The sequence below is a fragment of the Ylistrum balloti genome, unplaced genomic scaffold, assembly GCF_031769215.1.
Source record: "Ylistrum balloti isolate Yb309-2 unplaced genomic scaffold, AGI_CSIRO_Ybal_v1 Utg369636, whole genome shotgun sequence".
NCBI classification, from domain to species: domain Eukaryota; kingdom Metazoa; phylum Mollusca; class Bivalvia; order Pectinida; family Pectinidae; genus Ylistrum; species Ylistrum balloti.
The window spans coordinates 558,526-586,329 of NW_026781899.1; the positions used below are offsets into that span (position 1 = coordinate 558,526).

Sequence of the window (27,804 nt, forward strand, 5' to 3'; positions counted from 1 at the left end):
ATGTGATAACTCCATTCTTCCGTCCCCACACCAGTAATATTTTATCGATTAAATAAATTTTTGGTTAATCCTTTATTTCATTTTATAAAGATACAAGAATCTATCAATATTTCTAAACTGAGAAACAGATATAACGTTTTGCATTTCCTAACGAAATCAAATGAAACGAAAAAAACAAAAATAGATTCCAGTTTTATTTTCACTTGGTTTCGTTTTTATTTTCTTGCTATTTTAAAACGACCACTTGGATAATGAAAATAATCTTTATCATCCAGAAAAAAATTCGATATACTTTAATACTTTATAACTCAATTAGTACCAAGTCAACCGTTTCAATCACATCAATACTTGTAATGTGTTTACCAATTGCCTGTCCGTCGAACATCAAGTAGAAAGTCTCTCCAATTGCGTTCAGGACAGAAAGACAAAAGCGCTGGAGGCTCGCCTCTTTTGTCTTTCTTCACCCTCGCAAAATCCACCTTATATTTTAATACACTGACCAAGTGTCTTGGTTGTAGAACATGGAAAGATACATTCTATTTCTAGATTTGTCTAAACATGTTTTTCTTCGTGTTTTTCTTTCTTTGTAATCAAATTACATGTAGTATTAAAATCAAATGAAACAGATAATTAGAAAAGAAGTGTTAAATATATCATCCCTGAAACAAGAGCACATTTCCATTACCACGTACATCGCCACAAAATAGCAAAACAGCAATATCATAACGTGTGCATGTTTCAGTGATATCTTTTTACTTACAGCATTGGGCCTGATTACGGGACCGTTAAATCTCTGGACAGAAAATGGTCAATCATGTATGACTAAATGGCCATATTTTGGATCCAACAGAGTGGGTTAGGGAGTTCGTAAATGTGATTGATAAAAGTACATGCTTATCGAATGAAACACTGTGTAATGAAGGTATTCAGGTATCGTATGAATAAGAGAATATTCTGCTGGTGTGATTCATTTTATGGCTATTAGAGTTTACATTTATCTGAATACTTTACTCTGGTCATATGCAGCCCCTCAGACACTGATAGCTATGGAATGTACAAACTTTTCGTTATGAGGTATTCTATATATAATCTATCTCTGTAGCCTTTATTTTTCAGCAAAGGGTTTCTTAACAAATAAACCTTTGTATTTTCCCATGTAAACAAACCCGTGATAAAAGTAAAATTATTTATTTAAAACTTACTAAACCAAGCGAGACTCTTTACGCACAACTGCTTGTATACATACAGATCTGAGGCGTCCCATTCACCAGTGGTGTATGATATCTACCATGATCCTGAGAGTGGGACAGATTTTAACTGGACCTATGCCACTTATAATTAGGTATGTACATATATATTGATTCTGGTTGAATATTGTGTTCATGCAGGTCATGCAAAACTTTTATCGTTGTTTCCTGGTATATTTTTGGAAAAGTGATCTTCATTGTCAATTGTTTACCGGAGTAGCTCTTAGCGATGTACAAAACAATATAGCATACGTATGCTCTCCGCATGTGGAGCAAATGGAGCTATTCTGACATGTTTTCCTATCCCATTTTCTTTGTTTAGCTTTCAAACAATTTATTAGCATGCAAATGAATTGTGCCTAAAGAGAGCAATAGATGTTTGATATTAACACCAATTTCTAATTTATGTATAAAATAAGGGATTGAGATACAGTGCGTCGACAATTTTGTAGATGGATTAAAAAAAAACAAAAACGAAATAAGAGGATTGAGCTATTTAAATATGCAAATTGGATTTTTCCGATTTACGCTTGATCAAGATCTACTTATTATGTAAATAAACAACACGGACTAGATGAATTCGATTTTAATTTGCTGGTGATTTGAATATCGAGAAAAGCACACTTAGTTATTACCTTTTCACTTTTCGTTCAAGATTTTATCATCGCAACGCAGTAAATATTGCAATGAACTTGTTTATTTTTCATTGAATGATGCATGACTTACCAGTAATCATTGTTTGATTACAAGATGAGCTTTTGTAACGATTATACATAATTCATAAAAAATGTGAAACACATACTGCAAGCTTAAACTTACATTGTAAAACAGGCTATCTGTCGTACGACATTTAACGTACACTTACAGAAAAAAAAAATAGCGAATAGATACTTTATTTTCTCAATAAAACTCAGACTTTTATATTATTTGGGTAATTTTTAGTGTAAGTGTAGGGGTGCAGAGCTTGATGATATGGAGATATTTGAATCTTTGGCATTTTAGCATAATCAGTCTTAAATGTACTGACCACATCATTGTCATCTTTGTATAACTTGACTCATCTTTTGCATTCCACACAAATACCAACACACAATATGTTCAATAGTTGGAGAAAACTACATATTTGTTAAGATTTCTAGATTTTCACTTCATCATGTGTAACGTAACGATAGCACAGTAGTTAGCTCTCCGCTCTCGTCTCCAAAGGTCCTTGGATCGAAACCTCAATTTACCTTTTTTCCAGCTGAAAAAGGGAAATAACACGAAACTCATTTTTATCTATTTTGTTTCGTTAGAGATCGTTGAAAAATAATGAAACAATTTAATCGATGATTGTTTGAGATGTGAAATTTAATCTCAACATAAATGTTTTAATTCTCACGTGGTTTCCAATCACCAGAACTTCAGTTTAATTCTTACGCGTGCCGGATCTCTTGATTACAGCTTGAATGTAGATGCAGCAACCCATATGATGACTTTTATAACTATTTTGTGTTTATCCCCTAAATATTCAGAATCGAAATCTATTAATTAGACAGTTACAACCTCTCTTTGAGAATTTAATTTAGATTAACTCATATATGAGGATCCGAAATTAAGCAAAAATGACAATATCTCTTAATTGCAAAAAACGTTAAATAGGAATTTGATTGAATGTGACTCTTTCTCTCCCTCCCTCTCCTCTCTCTCTCTCTCTCTCTCTCTCTCTCTCTCTCTCTCTCTCTCTCTCTCTCTCTCTCTCTCTCTCTCTCTCTCTCTCTCTCTCTCTCTCTCTCTCTCTCTCTCTCTCTCTCTCTCTCTCTCTCTCTCTCTCTCTCTCTTTCTCTTTCTTCCCTCTCTCTCTTTCTCTCTCTCTTTTATGGTTTTTCGTCACATGTGACTTGGCCGAATGTAATCTTTCTTTGTGATTTTAATGTATTATTTCATTTGTCATGACAGGTAAATTAATCTTGGTAATAATCGTCATTAGATTGTGCAATGTAATGGAAAAGGTTCGAAAAAAGAAATTTACTGTGTATTCGTTATGGCTGCGAAAATCTTTTCAGTTGTAGGATTATTCTGATGTAATACATCGTGCAGGGAATGAATCAGAAGTGTTTATGAAAACTAAAGAGCGTACCAAACGAGTAAATAACACCTTTTTAACACAAAGGGTGGGTACCAGATACGGCCTTCTTCCCCACTGATAAGATTTGTATATTTGTAAAGGGCCAACATGGGGTTTAGGGTCAAATTAAAAATTAATCCAATTTTGACAAGACGTTATGGCATTTCAGGACACTTTCCCCATAGTTTTGATGCATTATGGTGTCAGGCCTGTAACTGCTACATTATTTTAAAGGAATATTCTATTTTGTGTCGAAACACACATAAGAAAATGACCCCTCCACAACTCGGAATGAATTTTGTTTTTTAGATGTTATCTGATTTCAAAAATCTTTAAATAAATGTGTTTATTTTGGGTCATTGCGCTATTTCTTTTCATTAAACTGTAACGTAGGGAAAACGGCAAACTGCATTGTTAATTATCAAAATGATTGTACAAAAACACATAATGAACTAGTACTTTTTACTATAAAATTGATAGTAAGATAAAGTATAGCTTATTAGTGAATCAGCAGATACCACTAAATGAATAATCCCTCAAGTCGCAAATCTATGATATTGAAAACGTATATATGTATTTTTGTAGATTGCTATATTTGTCAACGATCTGGATCGTTAATACGGTTCAAGCCAACGGAATCAAGTCAAAATGTCCAAAAGTTAAGTCAGGAAAAGTAGCATACTCTGTCATCAGATCAAACGGATTCCAGACCACGACGCTTCAACCTCCTCTCGTGGATTACCGTTACACATTCGAAAATCTCGGACAGCGTCATTTGGTTTTACGTCATGTCCACGTAAAGTATCCATACCATACGTTGTCCGTTCATGAACCATGGATGCCTGGCGGCTGCCAAATAAATCGCTCGTTTGTAGCCAAAACTATCGAACATGAATCCTGCATGGTTGCAATGAACGCAGGGTTTTTCTACGAAAATGGAACAGGAGCAGGATGCTTTGGTATGTGTTTCAGTCTTGATCAAAAGTACATCATCACATAACCTGAAGATATCCTTTTTCCCAGTACTAGTTGAATTTTGGGGAAAGTTGGATGTATTGGTATGGTGTAGCTCCTAAATGAGAAGTATTTAAACATTATAAAGAATCTCGGATTTTGTATTCTAACAATGTCAAGCCAACATACGCATATGATAAAAATACAACAGTTCTATGTAAATTCTATGAAGCTTTTAGAAAATAAAAATCTGAAATAAATTTATCGTTATTTGTAGAGATTATGTTTATCTTTAGCAGGTTGATAATAATTTCGATTTCATCATCCACAGGTAGTATTGTTAGTAATGGAAGAATTGTCCGCGATTCTGGCGGAATACAAAATGTATATTTTGGAATTAAAGAAAATGGGGATATATTTACCGGGTAAGTATCATCATTTTTATTCCTCGATAAATTCTCCAAATTTGTTGGTACAAAATGTAATTATATTTACATATTTTGCAATGGCGTACATCGATGTTTTTAATAGCTGAACGTATCATCACAAGGAAAACCTATTTTAAGGTATCTGACAGAGGCGGACATGGCGAAAGAGAAATTCATTCAGCTGGTGGGTGGAGTTATCTGGCTGATACGGAATGGTGAAGTGAACATCAATGAAAGCATAGATTACGAATGTTCTGCACCATTACCAGGTATAAAGGCTGTTCCATATTTCTAATTGAAGGGATTCTACTATTATTAAAAATCTAGAGAAATCAAAACTAAAAAAAAAACGAAATAAGCGGATCAAACTAAAATAAGACTTCAAACTAATATAAAAATATGGAGGGTAGAAAAAATAAGGTTTTCACGGATTTCTGAGGGATGTTTCTGTATAATTCTTGGAGATATATTGGTTGAAAAGGTCCGTGTAAGGCATTAAATACTATTTGCTAACATAGAATCACAAACATGTTGTTTCTACGAAAATATTCAGAATGTTTTCCTACTTGCTGTTTTCTAAGACAACACATCTGTATTTCTCAAAATGATTCATTTTCGACTTAAACAGAATGAAGAGTTTAATGGAACCATGACATTCTCGTCCTAACTCATCAATATCCATCAAGGATTGGTCAATAACCTACCGAAATCATCAAATTAATATGCTTGTGAAATATCAGATATAGTTACAAACTAAAAATATTGATTTATTGGCTGAATGATGTGAAATAACAAATGAAAAAGATGATTAAAAGAAAAAAATTTTTTTTCATTGCAAAAGTGGCGATGACGATGCAAAATTTCTCCAGCACACTATCGGCGAGGTCTGCGGTGGCTGTGGACAGGGAAGGCAGGGTCATATTGATGCAAGTGGATGGAAATACACATCAAAGAGGGTACTAAATTTTCATATGTCGTTGAAGTATTCATAGAAATAAAACGTATTAAGAAGATTGCTTTGCACAATAGGTTTTCTTTCTGTACTGAAACTTTTGAATAATTTAGAACTCGGTATTCGTCGTAGTGTATATTTCTGCAAATTTGGCGTCTATCCAAAAAAATATAATAACCAAGGCCAAGACCAAAAAAATACTTCATTAACCATGTTTTGGACAAGTGGTCTTCGTCTTGTTCACATTAGAACACTGTTATTTAGAAAACTTGTTTTTGGTGAAGAAATATATTGATTTCTATTGTACCTTTCATATGAAGCACATATTGTTTAATTTGATCTCCGTCTGCAGATCTCCGACACCAGTGGCAGGAAAGTCGGAGGTTTCTGTATGAAATATGTGTCGTTTTAGAAGTGAACATCTTACCGAAGAAATTTCTCCACACCACGACAGGTTATAGTTACGGACCAGTTACAACACTCTGGGACTGCCAGGATGTATTATGAACACGTGTCGTTCTCACCAAACATCCTTTGAAACACAGACAAGAACTTTTTAGTGTTGCAATGTATTACATGGCCAAAAAAATTATAAGCACCATTCTTAAATTAGAATTGTAAAAGGACGCATTATCATTCCTGGAATCGCCTGGTAATAATGATCTCATACATGCCCTATTTGTATCTAAATAGACAGATGTGTTCAGTAATGAGTTATTATTGTTTCTGCGTCAGACTACTTTTAAACAAGCTAAAAATGAACAAAGGAATAAAATATGACTACAGTAAAATGAAACACGACAGCAAAAGAAATTAGTATCATTACATAATATTTCAATTTTGTTATCTAAACGTACATATTTGAGAAAATTTATTTTAGCTCTTTTTATGCTCAGGATATTATTGCTCTTAAATAGTATAGCCCTATTTGAAGTCATTGCTAGCCTTTATAGTCTGAGGACTCTACATAAATCAAAAGCTGAAATCTTATCCTAGAAAATTAAACATTCTATGAGTTTAGTATTTGCATTAAAATATTGTTATTCGAGTTGTTCCACATCGCAGATCATAGTGTCATCTTATGCAATTGCAGTTAATGATATATGACTGCATTTCCTTGTAGCGTCAACCTGTACGAGTTTGCAGATATCCTTTTAAAGTTTGGTGTTGTTCAGGCTGTGAACTTAGACGGGGGAGGCTCATCGTCTTTATTGATCAACAACACAATGATAAACCAACCACCGGATATATGGTAAGGTTGGAGATGTGTCATCCATAAAAACATATACGGGACATAACATTCTGCAAAAAGCAGGGTAATACCACTCATGAGACAGGAACCTGAAGTTTGTTTAGAGTTAACACGTCCCTCTTTGTGTTAATATTCTGAACTATAGAAAATAATCGTTCTACCAGGTTAATTAAGATAAATTTTATTGTCCACACTGTGATTTATGTTTTATTTTGTGCCCTTGCAATCTCTTACATTTGACTTTTGTCGAAATGGTAGCTTGGTTCGATTTCAGATTTGATGACATTAAGGCAAAATATGATCAAAAGAAAGATTTATCGACCCCTGAAAAAAATACAGTGAGACAAGATCAGGTGTTCCCGAATGAAATTTTGTTTTATAAGATCGTCTGGAATTGTTCTAAATGCGCTTTGTAGTATTCATAAATGATTTGTTAAGTAAATATTGAACTTCTTTCATTCCTTGTTGAAAGTTTTAGTGATAAGCTTTACGTGACATAATTTGTGGGTCGTTAATTCACCATACAGGTGTGTTATTCTTGTACCTCAGAGAAGAATCTAAAGGTTTATGTTGTCTCATTCAGTACTGTATCAATTTCAGTGATTTTTGTATTTCAGTAAAGACGATGCCAGGTTTCGGTGTCCACGGCCTGTGTCTACGATTCTCTGCGTGCACGAACCGGCCTGTGAACCTAAAGATTGTTCAGGACACGGCCGTTGCATTATGGGAAGGTGTGATTGCTACTACCCATGGACTGGAAGGGGTTGTACTAATCTTAAGTGCTATAAAGACTGCTCATTCAACGGGAAATGCACTCCACGTATGAATCTTCCTTTAAATTCATTAATTGTGAAAATAAGATAACATCATTAATTATTTTTATTACCACTTGGAAAAATCTAGACTCATTCTCATTTATCCAACTAGATCCCTTCCAGAGGAAAAAAATCAAAATAACACGGCAAAAAATGGGAATTTAAACAGATCTATGTTCTCATTCAGACGTACACGTATTAATCATAAGTTAATAACATCTTGTTTTATTCATTTGATTAGGCGGCTGTTTATGCAATGCTGGGTTTCATACGTTAGACTGCAATGTACCGTGTTCAGAAGGGTATTATGGGATAAGTTGTACCGGAGTCTGTCTATGCTTGAATGGTGCCACGTGTAACGTTAGGAATGGATCATGTGACTGTGCCGCGGGATACAGAGGACGCGCTTGCGCAGAAGGTACATAGTGTATAATTACTAAAATTATGGTTTTGATTTTTTCAGTCACGTGAATTCTTTTGGTTAGGAAATTTATATGAATCATTGACTCGGTTGGCTTTGCTGTTTGCTTTCTCAAATAAATATGTATACAACAGTTGCGCGTGAATTAACATATCCAATATCTTTCTTATATATAGATCAAGCTGTGAATATATCTCTCGTATTTATTTATAGTTTGTGATATCGGATATTATGGTAAAGGATGCAATAAAAAATGTCAGTGTAAAGATGGATGTCCCTGTCATCACGTGACCGGCAGTTGCAATGGAAACGAGAGGAACACAGACGTACTACGAGGTAATCTTAAGACACTAATCCACATATACACTTAAATCCTGTTTTTCCATTTCATGTGAAATATAAAGTATTAACCAGAATCTTAATTCAAACTCAAATTTAATCACACAATAGTAGAGTATGAACAAAAGAAAGAAATTAAACGGAGACGTCGTTAAAAGTACACGGGGATTATGACAACGTGTTCCGGAAGAGAAAGCGTATTCACCTTTTTCAATGGAACCCGCTATGTTAATCGTGGTCAGTCCAATAATGGGACCTCCAATTATACACACGAGCATCAAACTTGTCCAACGTCACAAATAGATATATCATTTCTAAATGAAACAGGATAGTAAAAAAATATTTTAAAAAAGAAGGAAAAGATATAATTTTGTTTGTGTATCCTTAATTTTCTATTAAGACTAAATGAGTTCAAATTTCTTATTTCATTACGCGATCGGATAAATCTAAGGATACTATTGAAGAATGAGCAAATTGAATAGCACCTAAAAAGGGAGAGAAAAAATACATCAAACAGCTGATTTGTCCTTCCAAGATTCATGATGCTAGGGATCTATATTTTAAAATCTAGGACGCGACTCGGAGAAATCCAAAGGGATCATAAAAAATGTTAAAAATTATATGGGAATTTGTATTAAATAATTTCGTTACATCCATACTTCTGATCATTTAAAACGAATGTCACTTACATGTGTATGAAATAAAATGTGGCTTACCGGTCAACCAGCAGTGGCTACCATCTGAAATCTCAGAGATTGTACAGAAGAATTCAAATGAACAGTACTTTCACTCTGAAGTAAAAACATACAAATTAAAATAGTCACGCAATAGCCTTAGAACTTCTCATATTTTTTAGTTAAAGATAGGCTTAGACAATGAGAAAGAGAAAACAAAATTGGAGTAAGGGGTGGGGGGCACCGACGAGTAATTCTGTGGATTTGGTGACAGTCATTTCCTAATCCAGTCGGCAAAGAACTGACTCTTTACTGTACACACATTGCGTTCTACTTATCTAAAATGTTCAGTCACATCCCGTGCTTTAGTTGTCGTTCTCCTGGATCACACTTTGTCCTTCTACGATGTCGTGCTCTACCTGCTTTGCCGACAAGATTAGGAAACCACAGCCATGATCTTAGTATATGGTTTTGGTAAAGTATGAATATTTTACGAAGTATGTACTAAATAAACAGTATAATTATATAAATAAAACAATACCCGTCGGTGTTGGGAGGAAAGGATGAAACTGGATGAATGGAAGGGATGTGGGGAAGGGGTAGTATAGACATACTAGGTGTCCTGGTTATCGATGATGAAATGTTAAAACGTTTTGAACTAGAAAAAAATGATTGTACAGACCTACAGATGACAATATCTTTATCAGTATCGAGATTTAGAAATAGAAGGTGTTCCACAGTTATTTCGCTGTACCAGTAAAGAGACTGAAGCATTCTATTACGTAATTGATCAAAGTTGTTACAGAAAAGCAAGTAATGACTAGAGTCTTCAGAATAATGTCCGTAACTGCAAGAAGAATTGGGTCGAAGACGTGCTTTGTAAAGATCATAATTTAGAGAGCTGCTGCGGTTGCGGAGTTGGCAATTTATTATATTTACTTTTCTAGGCCCGTACTCAAGAAATGATTTAATATTTGTAGGGATAGTAAGATGAGGTAGAAGAGTTTTCAATTGTTTGATAGAATCAGATGACTTAGTTTCGATTGGTAGAGTATTCCAGAAGTGCTTGGTATAAAGGATGACTTTGTAAGTTGTAGAATATAGAGTGGAATTTGAATGTTATTTCTGTTTCTAAGATTGTAATTTGTAGAATTTGACAAAATAAGTTTTATATATGAAGGAGCATTATTGTGATAAATATTATAAAACATAGATAACTTCCTATTTTTACGTCTGTCCGCCAATGATTGCCAGCCTAGCTCCTTGTAAATAAATTCTGTTTTAGTAAATACTGGTAATCCTGTAATTATGCGACCTGCTTCATACTGAATATTTTCTAATTTATTTGAAAGAGTGGTATTGCAATTGTTCCAAACTTCGCAGGCTTATTCAAAAAGTGGTCTGATATATTTTTTCTAAGTTTTTCTAAGGAAAGAACGACAACGGACATGAATGTGGTAAGTATAACGGATTTCCATTTCACGTGTTATATAAATATGGTTTTGTACACCAGACGCGGACGGAAAGACTGAAAACGGCGACGGACAAGAAAGCGGTCAGGATGAATAATTTCCGATTTAATACACTACTTGTATGGATGTAACTGTACGTCCGAACTCGGAGTCTAAGACTAGAAACGGTTTCGGACAGCGATAGTTAGCCGGACCGTGAATGAGATAGCTAGGTGTGTATGAAAGGAATTTCGTACAGACATGACCGATTGTTTATAACCACATAGAAAATGAAGACATTCATTTAACCACAAATGATTATTCAAACAATGGTGAGTATGTATAAGCATGGTTGTTCAATTAAAAAGAACGACCACTACAACACTTCAAAAAATGTGGATGAACACAAGTAAAAACATGGGTTATAATATAATACATCGTATGTATAGACATTATTTAATTAATGTTTCATTAGCAAAAGTTACAAATGTGCAGTCGGGAGAATCTGGGGTTGATGGTCGGGTGGTACAATAGATTGACCGGATGTGGAGTTTTCAAGTTTTGCAATACATTGCTGTGAATGGATTTCTATTTTGCCGGAGGTTGCTGGGTTTTTTTTTACCATATTTACGGCCATCTGCTGTCATTAAGGAGTAGATCTTACCAGCTCTATGCTGTCTTCATGTTGATATTGCGTGATAATCTTTATTTGTGTGACGTCACAATAGGTATGAGTTTACAATGCGAAAACGCCCGACATGAATGGATTCATGAAAAGATGTTGAAATAACTTTATTTCAACAATAAATGCACTGGCTTTGATATACAGACGCAGCTATATACACTGTAACTATACAGAGAGTTTATCTAAGATTAAATTTGTCTTTCTGTGAAATCTACAACTAAATGTTTTTTGTACAACAATTTTCTTTGCTTAACTGATTAATATGATTACCGTTTCACTTTTTCAGTGTATAATTGTGTTGCGAATGGTCTTCTAGATGACACACAAATACAGACCGAACAACTAGTGCATTATAGGTAAGTATTGATAAAAAATAAGAGTGTGTTGAACTTAGTTCTATAAAAGCAAATAAATCACAGACTTATTCGATGAATCTATTTGCGCATGCGTCAACATAAATTCATTTCGAATATGATACCTACTGCAAATAAACCAGAAAATATCAACATGTCGATATAATCATAATTCAAACTCAAATTCTATAAAACTAGAATTATGAACAAAAGCAATATTTACATGGAGAATCCTGAAAGGTACAAGTAAGATAAGAACAGGTGTTCCGAAGAGGTAAGCGTCTTTTGCTTTATCGACAACTTGTGTCATTCTAATCTTGGTCAATTCATGAAATCTTACGTTCTTAAATGAGAACAGGAAATTGGGATATTTTCTTTGAAAGTATTACTGTACGCTTCTTTCAGTAGCACTTCGTTAGCTGTTAGATTTATAGATAGGACTCATAAAAAATTGAAAATGGCTATAAGAAAAAGGTCAAAGTTGTCGATTGATAGGCGGTATAAAAACAAAAATTAATAAAGGAAAACATATTCATTTTGTCAAATAAGTACAAATGGGATTCGGCACAAGTTTGTTAACTTATATTAAGCCCTAACCACCCAAAAAAATAAAACAATACACATATTTACAAGATGGCATGTTACATATACATATATACATGAGAGAGGGAGAGTGTGAGAGAGGTGGTGGTGGTGGTGGGGGTGGGGGTCAGGGACAGACAGAGAAGGGGAGGGGGTAATTGAATACATACAAAACTACTTTTTAAGATATACAAATATACATACTTATACTTAGAATAAGGACAGTCCCTCTCCGACAACGACGATAGAAGTTGACACTACACACTTTTCAAAAACTTTCGACTTATCTATTGTTCATCAGAATCATTACTGTAATAATAGTTATACTGAATATGTCAGTTGTTGTGTTGATATCATCATGTCCATGTATGTGTTAAACAGCAGAATCTATCAAACATAATGTTTTCTGAATTTACAAAGTTACAAAATACGAAATAGTTTTGGTTTTCAGACGAGGAATAAAATATTAATCTGATGTTATTTCAAATGTTACATTAAGATAACTTGGTGATCTGCTTGCTTAGGATATGAACATGGTACACACTAGCATTTCTTTATTCTTACAATGATGGCAACTGAACTTTTTTTTACAAGAGGATTTCAAATATTTGATGCCGCTTGTATCGGTCTTTTACAGGCTTACACAAACATGATCTGAAGTACCCCACTGTAGCATGTGCTTATTTTGCTACAGGAAAATGACATCTTTACATATTTCAGAATGTGTTTCCTTTTTTTCCAGAATGATGACATTAGCCCTTTTGGTGGTAAGCTTGGAAGCATCCATCAGCACCATCCTCAATATACTCCTTCTCTATAAACAATTTCTCTCAAACCATCACACAGCAGCCATTGAACGATATAAACAGCCGTAATCAAACGAACGTTCACGTTGCTATTGCTGCACTTGCCAAACGCTGAAAGCAAATCTCTACAACCACAACACGTTTATTGACAAAGATACACGGACAAAAACGATTACTTCGACCGAAGAATATACAGGAGTAAATGTTAAAACTGAAGTTGAAAGAGCTCTGAAAATGTTTCCAATCATGAATTGAACTACATTAGGAATAAGGGATGTGTTGTGGATATATTACAGTTTGTGTTTATAAATAAATATCATCTGTATATCTGTACGACCTGTTCCAACTCCGCTGCTGTTTGATGTTTGTAACGTTTGTCAGCCACACCATCCAATGGCTCATATTTCTTCCGGAATGTTACCTGACCAAAATACTTAAAGTGGGATCTTTGTTCAACGACACAACCGTAACAGCAGGTTAAAAGGGAAAAAAACCAACTACAGCAGGACCTGGACCAGCAAGCTACAGACGACAGCATTAAATAAGAATCTCCGTATTTTCGGCAATTACCCGACCTAGTCGTGCTGTAAATTTGTCGAACGTCAGTTCGCCCTTTTGCTACTGGTACGCATGTGAACCTTTGGTTTCTTTGTAAAGTTTGTGACTGGCGAATCTTTACCTTGATACAGGTACTTGACCAACTGTGCTACATCCGGGACCACAATTAACGATATACTTATTACGATGATCAATACACCGATTACACCTAGTGCCTGCGCAGACGGCCTGTCGTCTTCGACACTTATCTTCTTACGTATGGTAGAGGACAACGCGGATTTATCTACTTTCAGTTTCACTTTGAGTTCCTTTACAAGACACCTAATATCGAAAGAGGTGCACGTAGACAAGTAAGGTGGCGTGAAGTTGAAACATAAACAACTGCACGTTTGAATGACCGTCGAAGTGTTCGTATTAGCGGTGGATGCGTTGGTGATAGATTCTATTGATGTCGTCTGGGCGCTGTCTGTGGTTGTCAGGACACGGTCTGTTGTTGTCTGGACACGGTCTGTTGTTGTCAGGACACGGTCTGTTGTTGTCTGGGCGCTGTTTGTGGTTGTCAGGACACGGCCTGTTGTTGTCTGGACACGGTCTGTGGTTGTCAGGACACGGTCTGTTGTTGTCTGGGCGCTATTTGTGGTTGTCAGGACACGGTCTGTTGTTGTCTGGACACGGTCTGTTGTTGTTGAAGCGCTCTCTGTTGTGTCTGCTGTGTCTAATATTAGCTTTATGTCCTCTGCGTATTGAAAAAAAAAGAGAGAGCAGCAAACTTGGCATTTATTAGAAATCGACAACTTGTGATAACGCTCACAATTTTGAATGAAAATTACTGTTTACAGATCTAATAAAGATATCAGAATTCTTTTTTCATATTTTAGAGACATGTGGTTCATTTAAAAACATATGTGTTTGGGGGGAAAATCTTCATGATTCCTTGTTCAATAAATATTGAAGAATATCATTTTCTAGGCTTGATTGTGTATTCAGGTATGTTGTGGAAAAAAGTACATCCATGATTAGAACTCCACCATTTGTCGTTTTTAAATTAAATATATTTAAACCAAATCATTTTTATTTTTAATAGAACGGCGTTCAAAACGTTATTTTTAGTTCCGTGTGATTAAAGTAAGAACATAACAGACATTACATAACAGCTTATCCAAATGATTGAAATCATTTTTTTTACAGGACTCCATTTACATTTTGTTTTCGGCAAAAAAACTTTTATTTCGTGGCGACTTGACTTCATGGAAAAATTTGACTCATTGCGAAAAAAACCCACGCGAAATATAAGTGACTTTAAGTAGTTTTTCTACTTTAGGAATTGCGATTTTCTGCTAATTTATTTTTGGCATGAAAAGTTCTTAGCCCGTCCTGAAAAAAGGAAGTATGAGAAAATCATATCTTTTATCAATAACTTATAAATTCATTTCCTCTAATTATTTCGGCTACGAAAGCTTTCACTAATATTTTCAAAAACTAGAAGATGGAATTATTTTATTAAACTTGAAAATTTACGTGATTGTGAATAAACACAAGGCTGAGTTCCGATGATGTTTTTGATTTTCATCGGTTATCACAGAAACCAAATGAAGCCATCTGATTGGTCGAAATCAAGTATTGTCTGATTTCAATAATTTTATGCGGGTATATCATGACATTTATATACAATTGTAAATTCTATGAGCATCCTTAACGCCTACAGATGTGGTTAAGCTATACAAGTATCGTTACAATAATAGCATATTCTACTTGTATTACGTCTGTTTTAGAAAAAAATTCCAAACGTGATAATTTGAATTCAGAGAAATGCACACATCTGAAAGTTTACTTTAATAAATTGTGCAAAATGGAAATCAATTGATATAATAGTTACCTTGCGGTATTTTCCAAAGAGCGTCATCGTGAGCGAGTATTCCAATATATTTAACATTTAATAAAGTTGGTGTGTAACTTATGTACCAATCACCGAATTTTTCGAAGCCCGTAGTGTTAAATGTGAACAAAGATATTCCAGTAGCATTCCATTTCATCTGGAATCCTTCGGTTACCTCACAATGATACACTCGCCGGTAGTAGATCGGACTTGTTTGGTTAGAGATTACGATTTGTGACGAGTTTTTGTCAAAAAGCACATACGTCATATCCGTTTGTTGGAAGTTGTTGTCATTCATCGTCAGAAGTCCGACGTACACGTCATCACACACTCTGACACGAAAGGAAAACGACGTAAAGGTGTTTTCGGTTGATGCTGTGCCAAAGTCTTTGGTCAGTAGTGTGTATGTATGTCTAGAAGCCTTTGTTTCAAAGACGATACCTGAAACCAAATTAATAAACAAGGATTGGTCTTTCAGCAGACTAGAACAAATATCTTGCTCTTAAGCTTTCTGGGTAAAATTACAATACATTTGAATATGAAATGGACATTAATTTAAATAACTCTTGATATAAAATATGTTTCAAATACATGACCCAGATTACTCCACATGATGTTTTTTTCTAAGGTTATCATTTGTATGGTGATTGATTTGGTTTGATTCAAACATATTTATTGCCCCAAAATTGAGCAGAGGATTAGGCACAAGTTATTTCAACTGATGACCGCCTTTTCTTCTAATACAATACACGATAATATTTACATGATAACATTAACAAGGCATACATAATATATTTAACAGTTAGTACATTTTACTTAAAATCTGTTGCTGGATTTGATAAAAAAAATTGCACGTGTCTGAATACTTCTGTATTGGTAGTTAGGGACAGATTTTCATTTCCAAATAAAGATAGATGTAAATTCACTTGATCTATATTCAACATGTTTATACTTTGAAAAAGCGTTATTTTTACTCTATCATAAACTTACATTATAGGGAAAAATGACCAACATCGCCACAGTAATGTCCACAAGCACACGATGGGTTATCAACAATCTTAACACGGAACAAATATGATGATTACGAATAATGCGCCTTTCCCTCTAAACTTAGACTTTTGCGATCACTTTCGATTTCCCCGTGTCGCCTCCTATGTTTAACAGAGCGTCTTATGCCCTTGGCATCAGTGACGAGTAAAAATCACTTAACAGCTGTATGATACAATAAAATATAAGTTCTTTTAACAGATCAAGTCAAAGATTTGAGTGTGATGTTTCCATTACTCAATGGTCACCTTCATCAGACAAAAATGGTAGCTGATGAAGGTGACTGTGTAGTCATCGAAAAGTCACACTCAAATCTGCTACTGGTTGTGTTATAAGAACTTTTATTCTATTGAGATTACCAACACAAAGAAAATTGTACCACAACAAAGCTGTATAGTGCAGATAATTATTAATTGACTCTGCATTATCTCACAACTAAATTTGTATTTAATGATGCAAATCAGGTATGTCTATTACACAAGCTTCAGTATCAGCATTAATGAATTTCTCCTTTTTAGACAAAAAATTATGTAACGTGTCCCAAAACAGATTAATTAATAAATAAAAACAATGAAAAGAAAATATAATATATGTATAAAATGAAAATGTACCAAAAAACAACAACGACAAAACAAAACCAAACAAAACAAAAAAAAAAGAAACAAATAAAAAAAAAAACAAAAAACAAAAAAAAAAAAAAAAAAAAAAAAAAAAAAAAAAACAAAAAAAAAAAAAAAAAAAAAAAAACAAAAACAAAAAAAAAAAAAAAAAAAAACAAACAAAAAAATACAAAAAATGAATGAAAGGACAAAAATAGCATTTTTTCAGATGAAGAAATGTTTACTTACATTCTGTATTTCCAAGGCTGAGTAACAGACATAGTAGTACCGATTTCAATGACATATTTGCTTGTTAGCGATGCCTGGTGGATGGAGGCTAGTATCCAAATTGAACACACTATGCAAAGCCAGAAGTAGCAGAGTAAAGAGTTGGTGGTATGTTGCTAGGGTAATGCTTGAAATAGACATCAAGTTTTTATACGGTGTTTAAACCTTTAACGATATGTCATCAGTAAATTTTGATAAACTTTATTAGTATATACGGTCGCGAGCTGTAATGGACATCTGTAACAAACATCAGTTATCAATAGCATGTTGTTTGTTCTCTTTTTTCATATTTCCCTAGTGGTAGTTTTCAATTTATAACTGATCATGAATCAAGTAATGAACTGTTATAGTTGTATCTAAACTGTTTTGATACTTTTACCAAGGGATTCACTATAACATCAGTAATATTAAACAAAATATTGACCTATTACTAATCTATGTGAATTTCTGCATGGCTTTAGCACAAGGGCCGTTATATCAAACAGTACTACAAACAGACTGACGCATCAATTCCTTATCGAGGAAGCCATCTCCGATTTGTATTTCTAAAGAGCAATCAAAAAATCAGAAATCGATATTATGGTGTTTGATTACTGAACATGGAATTCCATCGGAAAAGTATATTCCGCTTGGAAGTATATACAAAAGTCCACCCGAAACATACTTTAGTTATTTGACCATCACGATTCGAGCAAAGTTTATAACAGACTTGAGAAAAGATATTAGTTCGAAATCCGACGAAAAACAAATTACTCAGTCAAGTGGAATTTAATCGTTTGTTATAGAATCTCAACACAATATGTCTAACACCGTCAATTAATTGTCCAATTGTCAGATAGCTGGAAATCTGGACTTAGAATAATTCCTTACACACATGGCGTGATCAAATACTAATGATGAATGCAAATAGCATCATTCGTTTAAATGGAAAGGGGTTGAGGAGTAATGTTTAAACTTCTATTCTACAGAGAGAAAGGATTAATCCAGATTCTTTCATCAGCAGTGTGTATGTGTGTGTAAAAGCCTTTGTTTCATAGACCCAAACAAATAAGCAAGTTCTTTTATGTTTTCTTTCAATTAAATTATTCCAACTTTTACATATCTATTCGAAACAAATATGTTATTGTTTATTTAAAGGGTTTTTATTTTACACACGGAGTGATTGAATAATATCGATTGATAGAATTAGTATCATCTTTTTACGTGAAAAGGGGTTGAGGAGGAGGGGAAATTAAAAGGGTATGAATTTTGAAATCTTATACACTACAAAGAGACGGGGTTGATATTATTTTTAGAAATATTAATAACTGACAAGTCATAATCGATTAATTCCGCCATTCGGTAATTTATTTATTCTGTTAATTAATTTTACCATCCAGCTCACAATTGTCAATAACGAAAGCAAATTGTTTGTTTATATTCTTTTGTTGTTTGCTTTGCTCTTTTGTTCTTGAAATAACCCCATTTATTGTTAAACATGTTGAAAGTAAGGTGATATGTTCCTTAGTACCATTCAAAGAGAACTCTCTGAAATCTTATGATAACATTTAAGAACATTATGATAATACGTCTTGCTTAAAAAATTCTCTAAAATTTTAAAGTATGCAGGCTCCTGCCACTATTGAAGAGTCGGGTGCTGCAGTGGTACCGTATCTGTTTTTTCAAATAAAATGAAAAACTTGTTAAATGTTTCTTCCAATGTAGTAATCGTAGAGTTGATAATGAATGACCAGTAATTGTATTACAGTGGTGTCCGAGGTCACGGCGCCAGTAAAATGAAAACTTGTTATATTTCATAAGTTGAGACTAGAGTGCGAGCGGGGTTCCCGCCAGCGGAGACTAGTCTCTCCCCTGTCTGGCCGTCAGGAACCAATACATACTGGATATTTGTTGTTGTTGGCAGTTTTTCGTCTCCGTGATTCGCCGGGCGGAATCCAATCGACGTACGTCGATTCTCTGGCGACGTGCATACTGGATAGAACGGTGGTTGTATTTATACCAGCCATGTTAATTAACTGATGAAGAACTAATACACATTAGGAAACAGGTAAACATGGATTGAAGTATACGTGAGTTATCGACATGGTATTGCACACATAAATGGCAATAGATTCGGCTGTTTACAACAAGATAAGGTTACACTGACCATCATACAGACTGCTGCGATAGGCTTCAGGTAATGACAGTAACGACAGAATACCTCTGGCCACTGGTCAATACATAATTGTTCACAGTAGATGTCAGTACTATATTAACACAGGCAGATGCACTATGATGAAACATCTGACTTATGTCTAGCACAAGTTTGAATAATTTAATCTTACATATTAACTTTAAATAGTTCACAAATGGACGTGAATAAGTTCCGGTCACTTTACAGACCACGTTGGTTTTTCACGAAGCCTCCAGTTTCCTTCCACAGTAAGGCTCCTCGCAAGTTTAAATCAAATTGAATAATTGGTATAAGTTTAAATAAGTTTAAATTGTTGCGAAATAAATAATGCCTACATACATTGGGTTACAATACGTAATGTGAGAAGTACCACACGGACCAGAAATAGTCCTTTTTTTAAACAGTAATCGAGACTGTGTCGTGTGTATCACCAGGTCTAGCGTAAATGTGTCGTGTGTTACAACATCACCAGGTCTAGTGTAAATGTATCGTGTGTATCACCAGGTCTAGTGTAAATGTGTCGTGTGTATCACCAGGTCTAGTGTAAATGTGTCGTGTGTATCACCAGGTCTAGTGTAAATGTTTCGTGTGTTACAACATCACCAGGTCTAGTGTAAATGTGTCGTGTGTATCACCAGGTCTAGTGTAAATGTGTCGTGTGTTACAACATCACCAGGTCTAGTGTAAATGTGTTGTGTGTATCACAAGGTCTAGTGTAAATGTGTTGTGTGTATCACCAGGTCTAGTGTAAATGTGATGTGTATTACAACATCACCAGGTCTAGTGTAAATGTGTTGTGTGTATCAAAAGGTCTCGTGTAAATGTGATGTGTGTTACAACATCACCAGGTCTAGTGTAAATGTGTCGTGTGTATCACCAAGTCTAGTGTAAATGTGTCGTGTGTATCACCAGGTCTAGTGTAAATGTGTTGTGTGTATCAAAAGGTCTCGTGTAAATGTGATGTGTGTTACAACATCACCAGGTCTAGTGTAAATGTGTCGTGTGTATCACCAGGTCTAGTGTAAATGTGTCGTGTGTATCACCAGGTCTAGTGTAAATGTTTCGTGTGTTACAACATCACCAGGTTTAGTGTAAATGTGTCGTGTGTATCACCAGGTCTAGTGTAAATGTGTCGTGTGTTACAACATCACCAGGTCTAGTGTAAATGTGTCGTGTGTTACAACATCACCAGGTCTAGTGTAAATGTGTTGTGTGTATCACAAGGTCTAGTGTAAATGTGTTGTGTGTATCACCAGGTCTAGTGTAAATGTGATGTGTATTACAACATCACCAGGTCTAGTGTAAATGTGTTGTGTGTATCAAAAGGTCTCGTGTAAATGTGATGTGTGTTACATCACCAGGTCTAGTGTAAATGTGTCGTGTGTATCACCAAGTCTAGTGTAAATGTGTCGTGTGTATCACCAGGTCTAGTGTAAATGTGTTGTGTGTATCAAAAGGTCTCGTGTAAATGTGATGTGTGGTACAACATCACCAAGTCTAGTGTAAATGTGTCGTGTGTATCACCAGGTCTAGTGTAAATGTGTTGTGTGTATCACAAGGTCTAGTGTAAATGTGTTGTGTGTATCACAAGGTCTAGTGTAAATGTGATATGTGTTACAACATCACCAGGTCTAGTGTTAATGTGTTGTGCATTACAACATCACCAGGTCTAGTGTAAATGTGTCGTGTGTATCACCAGGTCTAGTGTAAATGTGTCGTGTGTTACAACATCACCAGGTCTAGTGTAAATGTGTCGTGTGTATCACCAGGTCTAGTGTAAATGTGTCGTGTGTATCACCAGGTCTAGTGTAAATGTGTCGTGTGTATCACCAAGTCTATTGTAAATATGTCGTGTGTATCACCAAGTCTAGTGTAAATATGTCGTGTGTATCACCAGGTCTAGTGTAAATGTGTTGTGTGTATCACAAGGCCTAGTGTAAATGTGTCATGTGTATCACAAAGTCTAGTGTAAATGTGTTGTGTGTTACAACATCACCAGGTCTAGTGTAAATGTGTTGTGTGTATCACCAGGTCTAGTGTAAATGTGTCGTGTGTATCACCAAGTCTAGTGTAAATGTGTTGTGTGTTACAACATCACCAGGTCTAGTGTAAATGTGTTGTGTGTATCACCAGGTCTAGTGTAAATGTGTCGTGTGTATCACCAAGTCTAGTGTAAATGTGTTGTGTGTTACAACATCACCAGGTCTAGTGTAAATGTGTTGTGTGTATCACCAGGTCTAGTGTAAATGTGTCGTGTGTATCACCAAGTCTAGTGTAAATGTGTTGTGTGTTACAACATCACCAGGTCTAGTGTAAATGTGTTGTGTGTCACCAGGTCTAGTGTAAATGTGTCGTGTGTATCAAGTCTAGTGTAAATGTGTTGTGTGTTACAACATCACCAGGTCTAGTGTAAATGTGTCGTGTGTATCACCAGGTCTAGTGTAAATGTGTCGTGTGTTACAACATCACCAGGTCTAGTGTAAATGTGTCGTGTGTTACAACATCACCAGGTCTAGTGTAAATGTGATGTGTGTTACAACAGGTTTATCATGCCAAACAAAAAATATTCATTCAGAAATGATTTACATCAAGGTAGGATGATGATTGTCTGTCTTACATTCATAGCCTCTTAACATTCTCTTAACATTGCATGCTGTAAGGGGCGACAAAAATGAATGTTTGATTCAAATTTTGTCTGAATCTACCTCACTCTCATCCTAAACACATGATATTTCACTGGATGTTTGGCTGTTTTCTTTAAGCATTCTGTAAATAGTGAAAACTATAAACTTAACAGGTACTTAACAAGTTCTATTTCACATTGTCTTACATTAAGAACCAAAACCATAATGAAGTCAATTTTTATTCAACAAAATAAAATTTAACAAAATTGAATAAATTGAGTACATGACAGAAAACCATCACATATCCACACACCATCAGCCTGTAACTCATTATGTTAAATATTAAATTACTGCAAGATCTCTTTAAGACTTTTTTTATGTAAACACATTAGTAGACTGAAATAGATACAAATTACCAGTTATATGTATAATTGACAGAATGAAATTGAAACGCTTTAACAGGTCAACAAAGCAGAAAATTTACAGAAACAGCTTCAAGGAATTCAAAGAAAACTTAAAAACTTGAGTCCTTGGATGTGTAAAAATCGAAAGAAGATTTAATTTAAACTACTTGGAACCCTTGATAGATTTCTGTTTAACGTATGACAAGCTATCCTGTTACAAATATGCCCTGTTCTGCCATTTGCTTCTCAAGAACAGAAGTATTGCAACCAAGTTAAGTTGTCATATATTTATGGAGCAATATTGATTCAGTGCCTGAACTTAATTAAATACAATACCTAATTTATCAAATATTACATCTAACTTGTTTACACAAGATGTCTAATATAGTGAATTAGATATAAAGGTAAAAACACAATTTGACATAAATGGCCAACACACCACCTTACCAACGCAAACCTTTCCATCAAGTATGAAACTCCACCGACAAGTAGTGTAAGAGATACATCCTGGACAAAGTAGCTGACAGAAAGAGAGACAATATGCAAAACTATAGTCCTTCCTGGCTCCCAGTGAAGGACATATTAAATTTAATATTATCAAATACATCTTAATACATTTTCTTTCATCAAAAAAGATAATTAGATATCTTGTTTACTAAATTAGATGTCATATACGATTTGGTTAAGAACAAGATTAACATCGCTCCAGGAATAAATGGCAACTTAGCTTGCCCTACAAAGAAGGTCAAACTCATCATCACTGACACAACACTCTGTTCCCTTCATCTAAAGATGCTCCAGATCAAATTTTAATGAAGACTGACATCATACTTAGAAATTAATCTCACATTTCCACATATAGGAAAGTTGTTAGACAAATCCCCTCTATCCTATCAACTTTATCCATCGTTAACACTTTAATGGGTCCTTTTAAGAACACTGGTAAATACTAGCTGTAATATACCGTTCTACTAAAGAGATCCTGTCTTTAGCTTGATCACACAATCATCAGACTAGTACGCTAGTGGTCCCAGGTTTGATCCCTCGGGAGGCAGTGAAGTGAACAATTACTACACATCTGTATTTCAGGATATGACACACACTTGTTTTTGAAATATAAATATGTATTACATTTCACTGACAGAAAAACTGAAATTTTCTTTTTGTTGTCCTCACTGGTTTCTTCCACAAAAGATAAATAGGAAATGGTGATGCTGTCCATTTTAAATCATTGTAAACAACAACTTTTATTAAAATATCAGTCTTAAGCTGCATCATCATAAAGTTGATAAAATTCTTGTAAATGACACAATAATCACAAAAAGAGTTTGTGCAAATCCCCAACACAAAGCATAGAATGGTTTCATCACAAAATCTGACCCTCGGTAAAACCCGGCGATGGCTGCACCTGCAACAAATTATAAATTTCAAAAGTTTAGCATTCAAGTTTCTTTTCTATTTTTTTCTATAAATATTCAAACATTTATAGAATATCAATAAAAAGCTGTTATAACACATCAACTGACACCTCATTCTGATCTCCCAGAGTTACTGCCCTTTGTTTCACTTTGTCAGTAAAGCAATAAGCCTGACAGCAAATGGGGACTGAGAATACTTAAAACCCAACACCATGATTAATACACAATTTAGCGTCACTCAATAATGACCAGAATGGTTATTTTGATGTCTGTTGTAGCTTAAATGAACAAATATTACATAGCTTCATCCAGGGTCATGATAATAAATGACAGCTTAATTCATTTGAATATTTGAAATCCACCAACAATATGAATGCATATGGCACATCTACAATATGCATTTTAATCAATAATTTATATTTATCCTCTTCTAGTGTTAGCCTTGATTTTTGTTTTATTTTTTTCCTACAAAACCTGCAGTCATTTTAACAAATCTCAACTCAAGATATAAGAGTTGAACACAATTTTTTTTTGATTCTAAAAAACTCCAAATCTACATTTATTCAAAGAAACAATTGTGTGTGAGTTATTTGTAACACTGCTTTATATGTACGTACTTGTGATCACACCACCAGTGAGAGGGGAGAGAACACCCATGCCTAGTAAAACAGCAGGAATCCAACGTCCATATCGATGTTTCCGTAGTCGACAGAATGCTATCAAAGCTGCCACCACATGGGCAAAAATGGATGAGAAGAGAGCCCATAGGAAAACCTGGTACCACATTTCTGTAAAAAAATCTAATTCTTGTCACTTTAGGTAAATAACTGGGTTGCAATGTGACCTTTGACTATGAAATACAAGAGCATTCTCACCTCTTGTTTGAAATGTAAAGAGGCCAAAGTAATATAGACAAGCCTTACAAAGGTCATGAGTTAAAACTAATTTTCGCAGTCAAAAACAAAGATTTAAAGTGCTAGGAAAGCCTAGCAAAAGATATCCATAAAATTGTAATGTGACTCATTAGTTATCTACAAATGTAGATTTTACAGCATCGTTACATATTGGGTTATTCAAATCTGCACGTAATGAAGCCGTCATTTTATTTATTCATACTTATACCTGGGATACAACTGCCACATGCAGTGACAGCAAAGAGCTGTATTTAATCATGTGCACCAAATCCCAAGAATTATATTGATTGTTGCATTGAACATGTTTACTTTCGGGAAAGTCACAAAATTACTTCAATTTGTTTTTGAAGTTTGTAACTTTTTTTTGACACTGAGAAATCATTTTGGTGTATGTCATAAGCTCTGACACAGTATTATGTCAGCATCTGGTAAACTCACTTTTAAATGAAAAACTACTGAAGTTTTGATAATCTGAATTTTTAACTGGGACAGAAAGACAAAAGTATATGTATATTTAATGCAGAGCACATCCATCAACACAATACACAGACTATGACATAGGTGTCAGTACAATATAAAGCTTGGACACCAATTATGAACTCACCAGCAAATCCATTGAGAGTTTCACTGGATGTAAGCCCGAACACATTAATGATGGAATCGAGACTTGTGTCTGCATTGAAGTCACCACCTTCTGATGCCATCTTTATGGAAAACCTTACCAAATAAGATAAAATGCATATATAACAAGGACTGTATTGCTTACTTGGTTTACTAGTCATCTAGAATAAACGAAATGCACTGCACTGCCGACCCACAGGAACTAGACCTACCATTTATTCAAAATTGATTCCCCTTTATCCAAAAATGTTATGAATCAAATTGGTACAGAATCTAAGCATTCCTTAACAAGAAGAAGAATATTCAATAATTTGCACCTTTTCCTTTAGTGTGGCCTGCCCCTGGAGTCTGAGACCCATTGTAGAAAATTGATCTTCATTTAACCCAAGCATGCTTCAGATGAAAATTTGGACAAAATTCAGACATTCCTCCATGAGAAGGATTTGAAATAATTTGCTTTCGTTAATTTTTCCTATTGGACCCTTCCCCCCTTCTCCCCACCCCTAAGTGGCCTCAACCCACCATTTGTACAAAGTTGTTTCCCCTTCTCCCAAGGATGCTTAAAATCAGATATACACATCGTATTTACATATCTACAAAAACATTAGCTGTACCAGTGTTTCTGTCACCCTGACCCATCCTATGTTTTTAGTCAACCCTTAAGAGTTTTTGACAAAGGTGGGGTTCCATCTAACATTAAATTTCCTAAAGAAACCACCCAATCAGATTTCTTTCAAACTTTGCAGTACCATAACTAGCAATACAAAATATGCACTTGAATGATTATAAAGATGTGTTCATTGAACTGACTATGTCAAAACATATATGTGTCCATGACATGTTTTTGTACCATCTTTTTCATAAATTATTATTTTCTTACCTTCCTGAAACATTATTCATTTATTTCTTCAAGAAAATTACATTGGTATATTGGTATACAGATAGTTAAGGGAAAAGATCGTGAATTTTAAACTTTTTGACACCCAGGCTTTTGCCAAATATACAAGAACTTGGCATAATATGTTTTAGCCATTTTGAATAATATTCTTATCTTCAATATGTGATCTATCAAATGCAGGTAATATTTGAATTTTGGAAAACAGTTTTTGAACTATTTGTATACTTATGTTGCAGAAATATGGACTTGTGAAATGTCTTGTCAGTTCATAAAAAAGATACTTAAAGGGGTGACTTACCTGCACACCAAAGTTTCTCAGTTGCAAGGATTATTATATCAAGTTGAGAGCATTCCTGGATGATTTGGAGTTTCTATGCATCTTCTCAGATCTGAGTATTTTCTAACCTGTATATAAGGAACATGTTATTAATTTTTTTTGTTTTTTATTTTTTGTTTTTTTGTTTGTTTGTTTTTTATTTATCTTTGATTAAATATTTAGTTATTGATAGAACCATGCAGGAGTTTTACTATGTGGTTTGGTTATTAAAATGTTAATGTAATGATTACAGTAATTATTTTATAACACTAATATATGCATAAGAATTATCCAAAGGAGGTTTTACAGTATAGCGAACTCTAATGCAACTTTTCGGTTAATGTCATGTTTTAATTTTACAACTACCATAAAAATTTTCGCGTATAGTGCGCACTTTTTCAAGCTAAAATTGTCGTGTGAAAAAGGGGGTGCGCATTATACGCAGGAACATGCCATTCTTGGGGTTATCTTTCCCGAGTTCTGCGTCCGCCATATTGGATTACCTCCCTTCACATAGTTATATGTAAAAGTCGTCGGTCATATATGATAGTTTGAGATAAAAACAACAAAAAATAAATAAAATGAAATAAATTTCGAATGTTTTAATCATCGGTCATTCACGCTAGCATTACGGTATGTGAAATAAAACTACTCTTAATCTATTATCACTTGATTTGTTGCTACTTTCTCATAATATCACTAAATTTAGGATATAATCAAAAACATGTAGAATGTCAATGCAGAAAAGAACAAAAATTCTCGACATCATTGGTAGCTAGCTATAGGCCCATCACGGATTTAGAAATCGATCGATCTGTAGCCAAGTCCATGTCAGTGTATAATGGACGCATTGTAATTACGGATTACCTGTGTGGTTTTGAAGCTTCCAGAAAATCGTTCACAAACCGGACAGCAAAAACGTTATCAGTCCGTTTAAATGCATTTTTTCTTCCGAAAACCTGAGTTTTCAGTAACCGGAAATTCAGGGAAACGTTATAAAAA

General features: G+C 34.5%; 2 protein-coding genes across 2 annotated transcripts; one reads left to right on the forward strand and one right to left on the reverse strand.

Moving 5' to 3' along the window:
* The first annotated feature begins 3,462 nt into the window (after positions 1–3,462).
* LOC132553346 (N-acetylglucosamine-1-phosphodiester alpha-N-acetylglucosaminidase-like) lies at positions 3,463–13,135 on the forward strand. Its single transcript, XM_060217583.1, has 11 exons — positions 3,463–3,467; positions 3,940–4,313; positions 4,640–4,733; positions 4,875–5,005; positions 5,578–5,692; positions 6,812–6,940; positions 7,558–7,760; positions 7,997–8,173; positions 8,390–8,512; positions 11,612–11,681; positions 13,003–13,135. Exons 1-11 carry the CDS (start codon positions 3,463–3,465, stop codon positions 13,133–13,135), a joined length of 1,554 nt encoding a protein of 517 aa, XP_060073566.1.
* Positions 13,136–22,533: 9,398 nt separating this feature from the next.
* Positions 22,534–27,757, reverse strand: LOC132553468 (transmembrane protein 170B-like). Its single transcript, XM_060217720.1, has 5 exons — positions 27,670–27,757; positions 26,785–26,891; positions 25,572–25,684; positions 24,671–24,841; positions 22,534–24,043 (listed from the first exon to the last, which is right to left on the reverse strand). Exons 3-5 carry the CDS (start codon positions 25,669–25,671, stop codon positions 23,913–23,915), a joined length of 402 nt encoding a protein of 133 aa, XP_060073703.1. The 5' UTR covers positions 25,672–25,684; positions 26,785–26,891; positions 27,670–27,757; the 3' UTR covers positions 22,534–23,912.
* Positions 27,758–27,804: the final 47 nt, after the last annotated feature.